Source organism: Vigna unguiculata, chromosome 9, assembly GCF_037176805.1.
Source record: "Vigna unguiculata cultivar grain cowpea cultivar isolate G323 ecotype 2 chromosome 9, ASM3717680v1, whole genome shotgun sequence".
Classification (NCBI taxonomy): Eukaryota; Viridiplantae; Streptophyta; class Magnoliopsida; order Fabales; family Fabaceae; genus Vigna; species Vigna unguiculata.
Genome location: NC_140800.1, coordinates 590,722 through 604,811, shown reverse-complemented (window position 1 = coordinate 604,811; position 14,090 = coordinate 590,722). Strand labels below are relative to the sequence as shown.

The window sequence follows — 14,090 nt, the reverse complement described above, 5'->3', positions numbered from 1 at the left end:
AAACTATGTTAAGTAAAGGTAACCTATTTCCTTTTTATGAAATTAAAATGTGAATATTTAATTTAATGATTTATATAGAGCACATGAGTAAGTAAATAATAAAGTACTAACAAAGTAAGTATATTTTTTTCTTCTTCTTCTTTTAAAAATCCTCCTTTTTTTCCCTCTCTTTCCTTTATTCGAAGGTTTAAATAATATTTTTAAACAATGGATTTCTTATGCAGATTATTCCTTTTATTCATTGCTTTTTTGAACCATGGATAATTTTATATCTTTTTGTAGACGATTGAAAAAACACTTTAATATGTGTTAATGTCTGAAGTTTTAGTTGTTTTTATTCAATACTTTTCAACAACCATTACGACTCATACTTTATTAAAAGCAATTGATTTTTTTTACGAACACCGTGAAGAACCTGATTATGAAGCACATTAAATTGTAGAGATTTGTCAGCACTTGATTCTCATTCATTCTAAATTTTCTTTAAGAGATAAAAAAAATCGAAGATAAATCTATAAGTATTAAAAACATATATATAACTTCTCAAATAGATGTACTAAAACGTTGAATGATAACAATTACATGACTATTTGATATCACTACATTAGCAATTAAAATATTACTGACGAACTTTCTCATACATATGTGTCTATTAATTTAAGGAAGCAAAAATTACTTAAATTAATGTTCATAGTTAATAGATTACTTTATAATATTGGTTCAGGTGTTAAGAAAATATATTAATTTTTCTTCGTAGTGCGTTCTATATTTCGATTGCCAACACAATTGTTTTTTTCGTTTAACATATGAAATAAAAAATTTGAAAGGCCCGTTCAGAACTGATTTTAGGACCCAATAAGAAAGCATATTGGGCTTGAAGAACGCAACATTTTTAACTAGTCCTCGTGTTCCAATTGTCTCGAGGTAATTACTTCCTACACCCCATCATTTTCTTTTAAAACTATTTTTTACTTTCAGATTATACAACATAAATATTTTCTAAATTGTACAATTTGAATTATTTTTTTAATTTTTAGATTACACAATTCGAAAAGGACAAAATGATAAGTTTTTTGTATGGGGTCTACGAAAAAGCTTTTTATTCGTGTGAAGCTTGGTATCATTTTGATTGCACAACATCCAAATATCAACAAAATTGGTACAGTCTTTGATGATCAAATATTCAATTGTATACATTATACCAAAATATATTCAAATTATACAAGAGAAAGGAGACATCTCAAAAGCCAAGATATTTGTATGCAAAGTAAGAATCTATACACAAATTAACCATGATCAGTGTCCACTCCAAACGTTGTTTAACTCTCACCATGCGAAGGCCAACGTAGTTGAAATATGTTGTCTACTTGCCCCCTTTATTAAGAATCTTTAGCAGGATTTCAAGAATGGACCAGCCAACAAAAATCTGAGGCAACAAGGAAGAATCAATTTGTGGCAGAAGATGGTGAACCAGAGGGCTTAAAAGCCTTTTGTTCAGCACAGGAGAGAACTTCATTAGGCCCTGCCTCTTCTCTGCCAACACCCATGAGATCAAGGTAATAAAGATAGTGAGAAATGATGTTGTTCATGGCCTCATTATCAGGTCCCTGCCCACAGGTTTGGTCCCCGTAGAGTAAATTTATTGTGGCACCAAACCCAGGTACCCTTTTGGACAAAGTATCGTTCTTGGTGGGTTTCCAATTCCCAACAAACACATCGTGGGGTGAAGGTAGGTGCTTCTCCGGTGGGGTCATCCACTGCCACAGCGCAGCCTGAAACGCTAGGGTTGCATTTTGTTCTATGTATTCTGGATGGTTCAGCAGATCCACCTTCAGGGCTTCCCCAGCTTTTCCGTAGTTGTAGTTCCTGTTATCAAAGGACAAAAACACAAGGACTTTGTTTGATCGTGACTATATATTGCTCCAGATTTGGTAAAATCTTTGCATGAAATAATGCTTCTGACTAACCAGTAAAGTGGGATTGCACCACGACCGTAGTATGCTGCACCAGGAGTGCATGGGTAGGTCAATTTGTAGTACTCGTCGCAGTAGAATTTATCAGGACTCAATTCTTTGTTGTAGCATAAACCCCAGGCCAAGGGTCCCCCAGTAGCCACCCCGTAACCACCTGAAACATTATTCCTACAATGGTTACCACACAACTTCATGGTATATAAGATCAAGGACATCCCAAGATGTTTGGTCTATCAAGGCCAGAACTAATCGAGAAGAAAGAATACTAATGACATACGAGGTATTCCCCTTTGGAGTTTACGGTCGACTTCTGAGCAATATGAGATTTAATGGGTGTACCGGAAAAAAAGTCAAGGACAAGAGAAGTTGAAGGGGAGTTATTCGTTACCACAGTGGTGTCAATATTCTGATTCCGACTTTGGAGCGTTTGAGCTCCATCACACAGTTTTGACCTTGAAAAACATCTCGAATGGCAGAGAGAATTAAGAATATATAAACTTCGTTTAACCTCGACTCTTAAGCGACGTGAACTTATTGGGTGCAGCGGAACATGATCCAAAAACAATAAACTTATGGTCTTCTATGCTAAATTTTCTCATTTTTTTATAGTATAGGAGACTTAGACTCTATATGAAATGTGGTATATATGTGAAAGAAAAGTGATCACTCACAAGAGGTTTTGCTACCGACATGGCCGAGGAAAGCGGCAACCTCCTTCTGGCCACTGGTGGTTCCTCCGGTGGTGCCAAAGCCATTGGGCTGATACTGTGCTGCAGCAGTGATGAAAGAACGGTAGTCCCAGAATCCAACAGCGTGTGCCACCGGCGAATTGCGCTTTGCAAAGAGGTTCTCAAACTGATAGGTCTGAAAGTAGTCAGAGATGGTATCGTTGCAGCAATAAGCAGACCAACCCTTGCACTCCCACCCTTTGTCACACACCTTCTTCCCCTTCACCGTCTTCACCAATGGCTTCACCGACGATTGTCCATTCGCAACAACAACCAACATGGCTGCAACACTCACCACAAAAACCCATGTTGGGTTCATCTTTCTCTCTTTCTTTTGCCTTCAACAATGCTTTGTTCTGTGGTGTGTTTGTTTGGTTTTAGAGATACTATATAGAGATGTTGTTGCATGCAGGAAGAGGGTGGAGTGAAAGGAATGGAAAGCGAGTGTGTAACTTATTAGGAGGAAGTGATTTTTCAGAGTTTGAATAAATGGACCTTTTGCTTCCATTTTCATTCACGTTTGAGTAGAAGGGAAGAAAACTCAGAAGAGGGTGGAGCTTCCTTTCATCTAATTAATGTGTGTTGAGGTAGAAAGAAATAAGCAAAACCTACTACCATAAATAGTTATGAACTTTGGCTCAAATTCTGGGATTTTTTCGTATTTAGTGTGTTTGATTTGTTTAGATTACTATAAATAATATGTTTCTGAGATTGCGTGTATTCGTGTTCAATTAGGATATTGTGTGTTAAATTTTGTATAAACGTAAGTATGAGTTACGGCACTGTCCACTTCTTTCAGTAGGATGGTAATTATTTTTTAGGTTAAAGAGATTTTTAGATTCAATAGATATATTTGTAATCTTACCATTATTTTGTTGGGCAATGATAAATTTTCATTTCACCTACCTTTTAAAATAACAACTCACCTTACTAACGTAATGATAAAAACAAATACATTTAAAACTTTTATTATTATTATTATTATTATTTTAATATAAAATAAGTGCTTAGGTGATTTTTTAAAAGAATTATCAAAATATGGTTTTCCTATTTTCTTAGTCGAAGTTGTATTCGTGGAATTTTTTACAATTTTAGAAATTTATTTACACAAATTACTAAAATAAATGTGTTTTAAATAAAAGTTTAATTAAGTTTTAAGTCTCTAAATTGTAAATTTTAAATAAAAATTTAATTAATAGAAAAATCATTATTAAAAAAATGTAATTTCTAAACAAATATTTGTTTTAAAATATGACTTCTGTTTATTAAGGATATATGGTTTCAATTTAAGTGTGCTTTATTAATTATTTTTTAAAAATCATAGTAGATCCGGTGTTTTAAAAGTAATTAATTTAAAAAAAATTGAAGTTCATTAATTAAGTTAAAGTTTATATTTAAATATATTTTTAGGCTTAAATACTTTTTTGTTCTCATTTTCGTAGTGTTTGTTGCGGATGATCCTCATCTTGACAGAATGTTTAAAATGGTTCTCATTTTTACCGAATGTTTAAAATGATCCTCATTTTCGCAATTCGTGTTTTATTTGGTCCTTTTCTGTAACACCGTTTAAATCATTAACGAAGCATTGTACAGGTGGCACGATTTGTATTAGGGTGTGTTACGTGTACTGTACAGGTGGCTAATTAATATTAATTTATTAATTTAGGGGAAATTTTGCAATTAGGGAAATTTCTTCATCTTCATCTTTCTTGATCTCAGAATGAAGTGGAGAGTCAAGCAGTATACTACATTTTGACTTTCCTTAAACTTCGTTCAATTTCACTTGTGCCAAACATTGATGTAGTGCATTTTGATGAAGATGAATTAATGTTATGAATTTAACTTCTTACTTACTTCAATGCTCAGATTAAGATGTCATTTCGAACATGTTGGGACCTAATATCAACATAATCAAACTAATTCATTTCTTCATTTAACAATAGTACAAAACTTTAAAATCATTAATCTGCCTCATTTGTGTCATGATGATGACATCTTTTCATCAACACCACCCTTTGCAAAAAGTTGCAGCCCACATTATTGGAACCACCACTCTGTAAATCAATAAACCAAAAATTAAAATCAATTTATTATTAACACAAAAATAAAAACAGATTGTACCCAACATTTTCTACCAATATTCTTTGGAGTTCTTGTCATCCTCAAAGTTGTCATCTCTCTGTAGCTACAAATCGGGGTTGATCCATTTTTCGTTGAACCACCAACAGTGCACGAAGTGATACAACACGGTTGCCTCCAATGATTACCACCAGAGGTGAAGAAAAAAGATTGGGATCGTAACATACCTATATAGTGGGATTGCAGGAAGAAGAAGATTGCAACAACACCAATTGGGAATGGAGAAACAAGATTGCCAAAACTCACCAACTGTCGAAACATTCCTTACCAAAACCCTAGCTCACTTATTTAACCCCAAATATCTAATTACCACACCTGTACACATAACACACCCTAATACAAATCGTGTCACATGTACAATGCTTCGTTAATGATTTAAACGGCGTTACAATAAAGGACCAAATAAAACACAAATTGCGAAAATGATGACCATTTTAAACATTTGGTAAAAATGATGATCATTTTAAATATTCTGTCAAAATGAAGATCATTCGCAACAAACACTACGAGAATGAGGACCAAAAAGGTATTTAAGCCTATATTTTTATTTTTTGAAAATTTTAAGAAGTTTGCATTTAGTCTTTAGTAAATATATTTATTGACTTGTGATTATTAAAATATTTACAGATTTTGTATTTGATTTCTAAAATATGTTTCTTTATTTTTATTCAACTACAATTACTGTTTATTGTTAAGTATATAATCTTTACAATATTTTAAAATTTTTGTTTTTGTTTTTGATATTTTTATATGATATGTTTTATACGGTGACTTATCATTTCGGTACAAATAATACATATTAGGAAGACCAAATGTAAAATATAAAATAATAATAATAATAATAATAATAAAATTGTTAGATACTAAGCTCACAATTTTTAAATTTTTTATGACAATGTACTTAAGCCTGAAATTTATTTATCAAATCTTTTTGCCTTATATTCCTCTTTCAGTTTTTGGTTGTTGAGGGCCTTTTGAACGATCAATAAATTCACCATTAAGAGAAATTCATATAAGAGACAAAGTAAACTGATTCAGTTTATGTTTTTTCTTTTGTGAAATGAAAGGGTATCATTGTTTAATTTGCCTTTAAGATAAAATCAGTTTTGTAATATGATTTTTTTTTAAATAAAATAAAATATTAGAAGCTAGTACGTTTTAAGATATATTATTTGCATATTTTGATCCTTTAAAAAGATATCCCTAAATATGTAAAAATCGTGAATTAGATTGTGTTTAAGTGAAGAAAATAGTAAGCTAATATTCTTTTATATCTCTTAAAAATAAATCTAAATGTTTTTAGTTTCTAATATGAAATTAAATTTTGTCTATATCTTAATATTTTATAGAAAATTTGATATTACCGACGATCAAAATTTATTAGTAACACTTAAAATTTATTGATAATTATCACGATCTAGTTTATCTTCCCTTCTATTACTTCTTCCTTTTATCTTTCTGTTAAGAGTGAGTTTTAAGTCTAACTAAACTCCCACAAAACTAGTTTGTAAAATAAGATTTGCACCTTACTTCTATATTATGAAATTGTCTTATCTTTATTCGATGTGAAACTTTCAACATTTTCGTTCTTTCTTCTTCCAACTTCTCCTCCCCTCTCTTCCTTTGTCGTTTCGTCATCATTGTCATTTCCTTTTATCCTCGTTGTCGTCATCTTCTCTGATGGCTCCTGTGTTACTGATGCGCCTCTGGTGTCTTCAATTTACTGATATGAAAGGATGTTGTCACATGTATATACCATGTGCTGACGTAAATACATACATGTCAAAACATAGATACACATATGCCATTATTATTGGTTACATCAACAAATTCTTAATATCATTTTGTTGACGAGGATTTTGTCCATTCATATTAAAAGTAAACAATTTTTTATGAAGAACAAAAATTGCATCTAATGGGTAGTTTTGAGGAGAGGGGTTGCGTTTAGAAACAAACTTATTTTCCTGTTCACATTTTTTTGTTGACCGGTGAAAGAGAGCCACACAAAAGAGACCCAAACACAAAATTAAGGGACACTATCAAAATACTTATAACTACCACACACGTGTTAATAGGTAGTTGAAAATTTTAACTATAAAGAATAAATATTATTTATCTAAGATCGATGATTATGGTACGTTTGTATTTTTTTAAATTAACTTGTGATCATTATGTCTTTTGTACTTGCCAATGTTCCACGGACATGTCAGAACATGTTTCAACAAAAAATCAAGATCAAATCTATTAGTAACAAACAACTACATATTAATTCTATTTCAAACTCTAAAGTAAACCTAATTTGGGTTAAACTGGTATAACTTTTTTCTAGTTATCTTGATAATAAAAAACAAAGTTTAAATCAAATTTCTTTCTCACTTTTCTCAACTTTTTGTCATTGATGTAGTCAAGTATGGAAATCTTAGTCAGAACATTTAATACGTGTCTTCTTTTTCCCTCTTATTTATTAGGGAGTTTTTTCATCTGAAAAGTTCCTGTTTATTGTGTAGATTGTTTACATTTATTAATAAAGATACTGCTTTAATATTATCAAGAATAATTTAAAACTTTTAAGAATAATATCATAATTTGCCTAGCCTATTAAATATATATATTAGTACCAACTAAATAAAATTATAGATACTAATAACACGAGCCTAAGAGTACAGTTATGTTCATGTATGGATTCAGACGGAACGTTTTTTTAACTCACATAATTTTGTTTATTGAAAAATACCTCTAACGGTTTCTTTTCGAATTTTGATTATGTTTTTCTTTTTTTCTGTTTGGTATTGTTTGTATATATGTCTAGATTTTTTATTAAATCTATTTTGTTATTCTTTTTTGAACATTAAAATCAAAGTTATTGGATGTATTAAAGCAGATTAGAAAATTGAATTTAGAATTTGTATTGGTTTTTGTGTTGTTTTTTCTTTTGATATATTTTATTTTCTTTCTCTGAAATTTCTCATGAGGTTCTTTACACGACCTATTTTATAGATAAGCACTATTTTTGGCTGAAAAATAGAGAAACATAATTGTGGACACCGTTGGATTTGACTGCTTAACAAATTAGATAAAATTTTGTGTATGGCTGCATTTGAAGTTTGAAATATATAACTCATTTTTCTGATTAACCAGAGAGTTCCATAAGTTGATGGGCCAACAAAACTAAATTCTACATTTACGGAAAGCGAATTTGATTTGACACCACACTAATCACTCGTTACAAACCTTAATTCATATTAGTATTGATACTGATAGTTGATATTTCTCTATCTTATATGTTATATCGTTTATTGGATTTAATTAGTAGGATAATACTTACTTTGTTTTGTTTTGATGTGTAATTTTGATATTCATTTTTAAAAAAGTGTGAAGTCTTAACTTAGATTTTTGAAAATATGTATCAATTAAGCCATTTTTTGATATAAATCATCAACATCGTTAATGGTATTGGTATCTAAAATAATTTAAAAATTTAAGTATTGATGTTTATATTAAAATTTAATGGTAAAAGTATAACTAGACTACTTTAGTACAATTTTACTTTTTTCAAATTGTTTTCTTTTGTTTGTTATCCAATAATAAGAGTGACAAATCAGACAAATCAGTTTTAATTACTATTGGCTCATCAAAAAATAGATTTGTTTGAATTAGTTAACTGTAATAAAACAGGCTAGAATTTATAACATGTGTACACACACATATATGTATATATTTAATCATATAAATATTTTAAAAAATTTTAATTGATTAAATAATATTTTTAATTAGATAAATTAAAATAATTATTATATTTACAATTTAAATTATTCTATTATACTAATAATTGCAACTTAATTTGTAAATATTAATAATTTAAGTTACAATAATGTTACATGTTTGCATCCTTAAATATATATAATATAGAAAATTTAATCTTTTAAATTATTATTTTTTTAATTTTAAATTTTAAAAAAGCCTAGCGGGTCAATTCACTTTATGTCGTCTTTGGTCTTCCAATTTCACAAATTATACGAATTGGACTAAAATGACTTAGTGGATTGAAAATTTGATACTGAATCGTCCTATTTTGAGTGAGCTGACTAGTCAACTCAGAGACAACGACTCAAATCTCTATCCAACACCAAAATTACATTTAAAATAATTCTATCCGATATGCATTTCCAATTCAAAATCGCATCATTAGTTCAATAAACCAAACATCCAATTTCAGTTCACACACTTAGAAACTTAATTTCAATTATAGGTTCAAGTTTGCTCCCATAACATAACATGTAGATAATTTGGTGTGCAAAAAAAGTAATGTGATATCTCCTAAATCCTAAAAAAATAAATAAACAAAAACAAAAAAGAAACTTTTAAAATACAAACTCAAGTCAATATTTTGATATAATGAAGTGTATTTCATCTTCGTTATCTTTATTATGTTGTAATATATTCTTAAAAATATTGAATTATTAGTCCAATCTCTTTAAAATAATGTTGAAGATTTAGGAAAAAAAATAGTTTTTTAAAAAATTTATTGTTTTAATTTTGGGTTGAATATGTTTTCGGTCAAGTTCTTGAACTTTGACTTAAAGTTGGAATTCATCTTTGTCAAAAAATTTGATACATTAATGGCAGTAAGATCTGAATGTGTCAAACGCTCAAAATAACTTAAATGCTAACAAAAAAACACTTTTGGCACATTAAAAACATTTACCATAATTAGGTTAATATTAATTTTTAAGATTTGAGAACCAAAATATTTCAATGTTTCACATATAAATGAATTTTAATTTCACATTGAATGATTAAAAATATATTTGACCCTCTAAATTTAAAAAAAAAATATTTTTATTTTTCATTTAATTAAAATTTATTTTCTTAAACTAAAAAATAGTAATCTTACCGAAGTCAATTTGTTAGCTAAAGTCGTTAAAAAAGAGAAATACGTTGAGACAAAATATTATAGTAACATTTTAGCAATACAATAAAAAATGAAATAGAAGAAATGCATTTTTAATAATAATCATTAAGGTCTTTTTATAATTATGATTTAAATATTTTACTAACCAGTCATTTTATAATTTCATTAAATTATGCAGCATTTTGAAAGTTGAATTTAAGGTCAAAGAGATTTTTTATTAAGTTTTTTTAATTTTTTATTACAACGATGTATTTACTAAATATTTTATAAATTTATTAAATACATTTTAACATAGTTTTACACTTTTCATTTTTGTTTAAATATTTTTTTTCAAAATATTATCCAGCAATAATATACAATTTCCAAACATTTTATCTCCTGTAGTTAATGTTTGAATTCTTAAGTTAATATCATTATTTATAGATTATATTTTACTTTTTTTAATTAAGATATTTTTGAAAGTTTTAAATTAAACTTATATATATATATATATATATATTAATACTTTTATTTATTTTATTATCATTAAATGACATTCATGCGTTGATTAAATCAAATTCATATATTATATTTTCTTAAATTAATAAAATGGCTTCAAATTAAATTTAAATTTATTTTTTACCACGCAACTTTTAGTTTAAAAAGCACTATAAACTAATGAAAAATATAAAACAACTAATCTAAAAATTTTATATTTAATTTGAGGAAAACATAAAAATGTACTCACCCAACACTGTGTATTTTGTTTTCTTCCCTTTCATTTTAAACATTTTATGCAATATGAACACTTTAAATTGAAGTTGCAAAAGTCAAATTTTAGACCTACATTTTTTGTTTCCATGGATGGATGCAATGAACATCAACATATTTGTAGTTGAGATGTGACCATCACACTTAACTTTTCATTCAACTTTCTCTCTCTTTATATATATATATATATTTAGTCGGATGGTATACACTTTTTCGTTCGAATGTGTCAGTTTGGTATCCATTTTAAAAATATGTCAATCGAGTTTTAACTTTTCAAAGAGTGTCTCAATTAGATTCCTTTCAGACAAAAAAATATTAATGCTATTAACTTTATTTATCACTTTTACCACTAAATTTTAATATAAATATCAATACTTAATTTTATAAATCATTTCAAATATTAATACCGTTGATGTCATTAACAATTTTTTCTTAAAAATAACTTAATTGAGACATCTTTTCGTAAGTTAAAAGTTAATTAACATTTTTTTTTTAAAGTAGAGAACAAAGTGACACCTCCAAACAATAATAAATACCATTTAACTAATTAATATATATATATATATATATATATATATATATATATATATAAAGTTTTATTCCAATAAAACAAAACAACCAAACCAGATCAGAGTTTGGTCTCTGTTTTTCTTTCTCTGTCTCAGTTATTGCGCAGATGCATGTAACTGTCACCTTGTACGATGTTGATCTAACATACATTTGTGGTGTTATGTTTCATATTTCCAAAACTTTATGGAAAAAAATATATTAAGTGAATAGTAATATTTTGACGGGATTTTAATTGAAATTGTTTTCTATATTTTACAGAATTTGTAATTTTGGTTTTTAAAGTTTTAGTTCTTATATTTTATAAAGTTTAAATTTTTTACTCTTAATTTAGCAAGTTTTAGTTTCAATTTTTTTATTATTTGTAAACTTAATTTTGTTTTTCTTTAAATACAGTTTGATAACAAGTTCATTAACATAGATGGCAAAATAACTCTTTCTTCGAGGTATAGTTTGAACTGGTTTCTATTTGATATTATATATATATATATATATATATATATATATATATATATATATATATATATATATATAATTTTATCTCTTCTATCTTCTAAGTTATTTAGTTTTTTCTATATTTACAAAATTCACAAACCTCTTCAATGTATTTTTTTTATCAGAATCTTAATTATATGTTTTTTTTGTGCTGTTATATTTAAATAGAATATTATCAATTTCAATGATAAAAAATTTCAAATCTCACAATTTTTTTAATATTTTTTTTGTTTATTTTCTTTATATTAAAAAAAATTAATTCTGAATTTTAAGTCTTCAATTCATTTACTAGTAGTAATATAAAAATTTGATTTTTTTTTCTATTTTATTCTTGAATTTTGTTTGATTTGAATTTTATTTTTTATAACAACTTTCATTATCTTTTAATAATTTAATTATTTTGACGTCTGATTAGTTTTTTCATATTTTTAAGGTATTTTTTATTTTATCACACTAAATATATTTATATTTTGTTTAGTGTGCAATTTTGTTAATGAAATATCAAATCGTTTGATAATTTTAATATTTATATTTTTTGTTTATTTTTACTATCAATAATACTATTTTGATGATTTAATATATAATTTTTTTTTATTTTCTAATTCATTCTTATGTTATTGTCATTATTTTTTTTACACCGTTCAATATAAATTGAAGTATTATGTCAAAAATATAGTTATTGTTAGTTTAATATTTTTGTTCTACGTAATTTTGTTTAATATAATTTTTATCAGTATATAACAAAATAAATTAATAAAGAAATATTTGAAATATTTTTAAATTTTAAATATTTTGGTTGTTATAAAAATTTATTTATGTTTAATTATAAAATATTATATATATTTATTTCAAATTTATCCCATTAATATTTGATACTATGATTTTAAATTTATACTATTATAATCATTGGATACGAAAATGAAATTTTAATTTAGAAACGAAAATTATCATTTATATTAATTATCTTTTAATAAATTATAAATTATATTTGTAAGACTTGAGATCAATAAGTTTATTTTAATTTTTCAGACTAGTTTGTACAAATTAAATGAGAAATAATAATCACTAAACCTACCAAAAGTATAATCTTTTAATAATATTTTTGTATATTTTAATTAATTAAATCATCTATTAATTTACTTTTCAAATTACAAGGAAAAGATAGGCATATTCCATATGTTCAATATCTCCTACCATTATAATGAATATTTCTCACGATGAATAGTTATACCGACACCATAATTAAAAACAAAGACGATAGTTAGTAAAGGTCAAATGTAATATAAATATTTCCAAAACTAAAAATTGAACAAACTTATGAATTAAGAAAAGTTAAATATCAAATTTAGGTGAACACATTTAGGATCAAAACTACGTGTTTAGCAAAATAAGAATATTAAAATTGCATACAAAAATTGAGAGACTTAAAATGATAGTTCTACAAAATATAAATACCAAAATTGCATAATTCAAAATCAAAATTACATATTTTATTCAATTTTTCATTAAATATTTTTGTGAATCTTTTAATAATAGAAATTGTCTCGCCAACTTAATAATAATTTTCAATAATAACTTTTTTCGTATTATAATATAATCAATTAGATGAAATTTATCCTATTTAATCATATAACTACATTTAAATATAATAAATCATTGAAATAGTATTAAAAAAAAGTAAACTAAATCTTTCAATTCAAAACAATCTCATATCAATCAATACTTCAAAAAGCAACCCCTATTTGCTTTTACTCGTATTTATCTAAATCTTGTAAATGTAATTAAAAACAAATTTCGTACTTCAAAATAAGTTACTTAAGTATAATCTAATTCTAAATACTCATCTTCATCATATACATTCATTTTAGTCCATAGAATAAAATTTATATTCAATCAGTCCAATATACATGAAATTCAATAAAATAAGTTAAAATCAAGTAATTCAACCGAACTCTTATTTCATTCATAACAATTAAATTCCAATTAAAATAACATGTTAACTTTTAAGTATAGTATGTTTAGTAAAAATGTCGAAGATTGAAAAGTTTACACTTTCATAAATGTAAATTCAGATGGAAATTGATACATATTCAAATGGTTATGGTAAAAAAGGTGTTGCTTTTGCACTAGTAAAAGTTTCATTAACTTGTAAACAAATTTTGAATAATGTAATTAGGAAATTATGATTTAATAGGAAACTCTAAGCTAAGATGATTAAAGTGAAGAAAATATACTCAGCATGGAAGAAAACAGTTACCAACTATTTTCCTTCAATTATTGTTCGATGATAGCTTTATGTGAAAGAAAAATATGTTGAACAATACTCTGTCAACTTTTTTTATGTTAAAGATATCTATAAAATATAATCTGTACTAGTTTTTTTTAAAGAGACGATACAAATAAAATAAAATAAAAGTTAGAAATGAACACATTATAAATTAAAGATTAAACTGAAAATTTGGTAAAATTAGATGTTAAAGTAATTAATGCCTAAAATCCGAAAAAGTTGTACGATAATTACTCCTT

The 14,090-nt window shown here is 26.4% G+C and overlaps 1 protein-coding gene across 1 annotated transcript; it reads right to left on the bottom strand.

The window, feature by feature from the left end:
- Positions 1 to 1,167: 1,167 nt before the first annotated feature.
- On the bottom strand, positions 1,168 to 3,084 carry CTL2 (chitinase-like protein). Its single transcript, XM_028048642.2, has 3 exons — positions 2,645 to 3,084; positions 1,968 to 2,127; positions 1,168 to 1,866 (listed from the first exon to the last, which is right to left on the bottom strand). The coding sequence occupies exons 1-3, from the start codon at positions 3,018 to 3,020 to the stop codon at positions 1,446 to 1,448; spliced, it is 957 nt and encodes a 318-aa protein (XP_027904443.1). The 5' UTR covers positions 3,021 to 3,084; the 3' UTR covers positions 1,168 to 1,445.
- Positions 3,085 to 14,090: the final 11,006 nt, after the last annotated feature.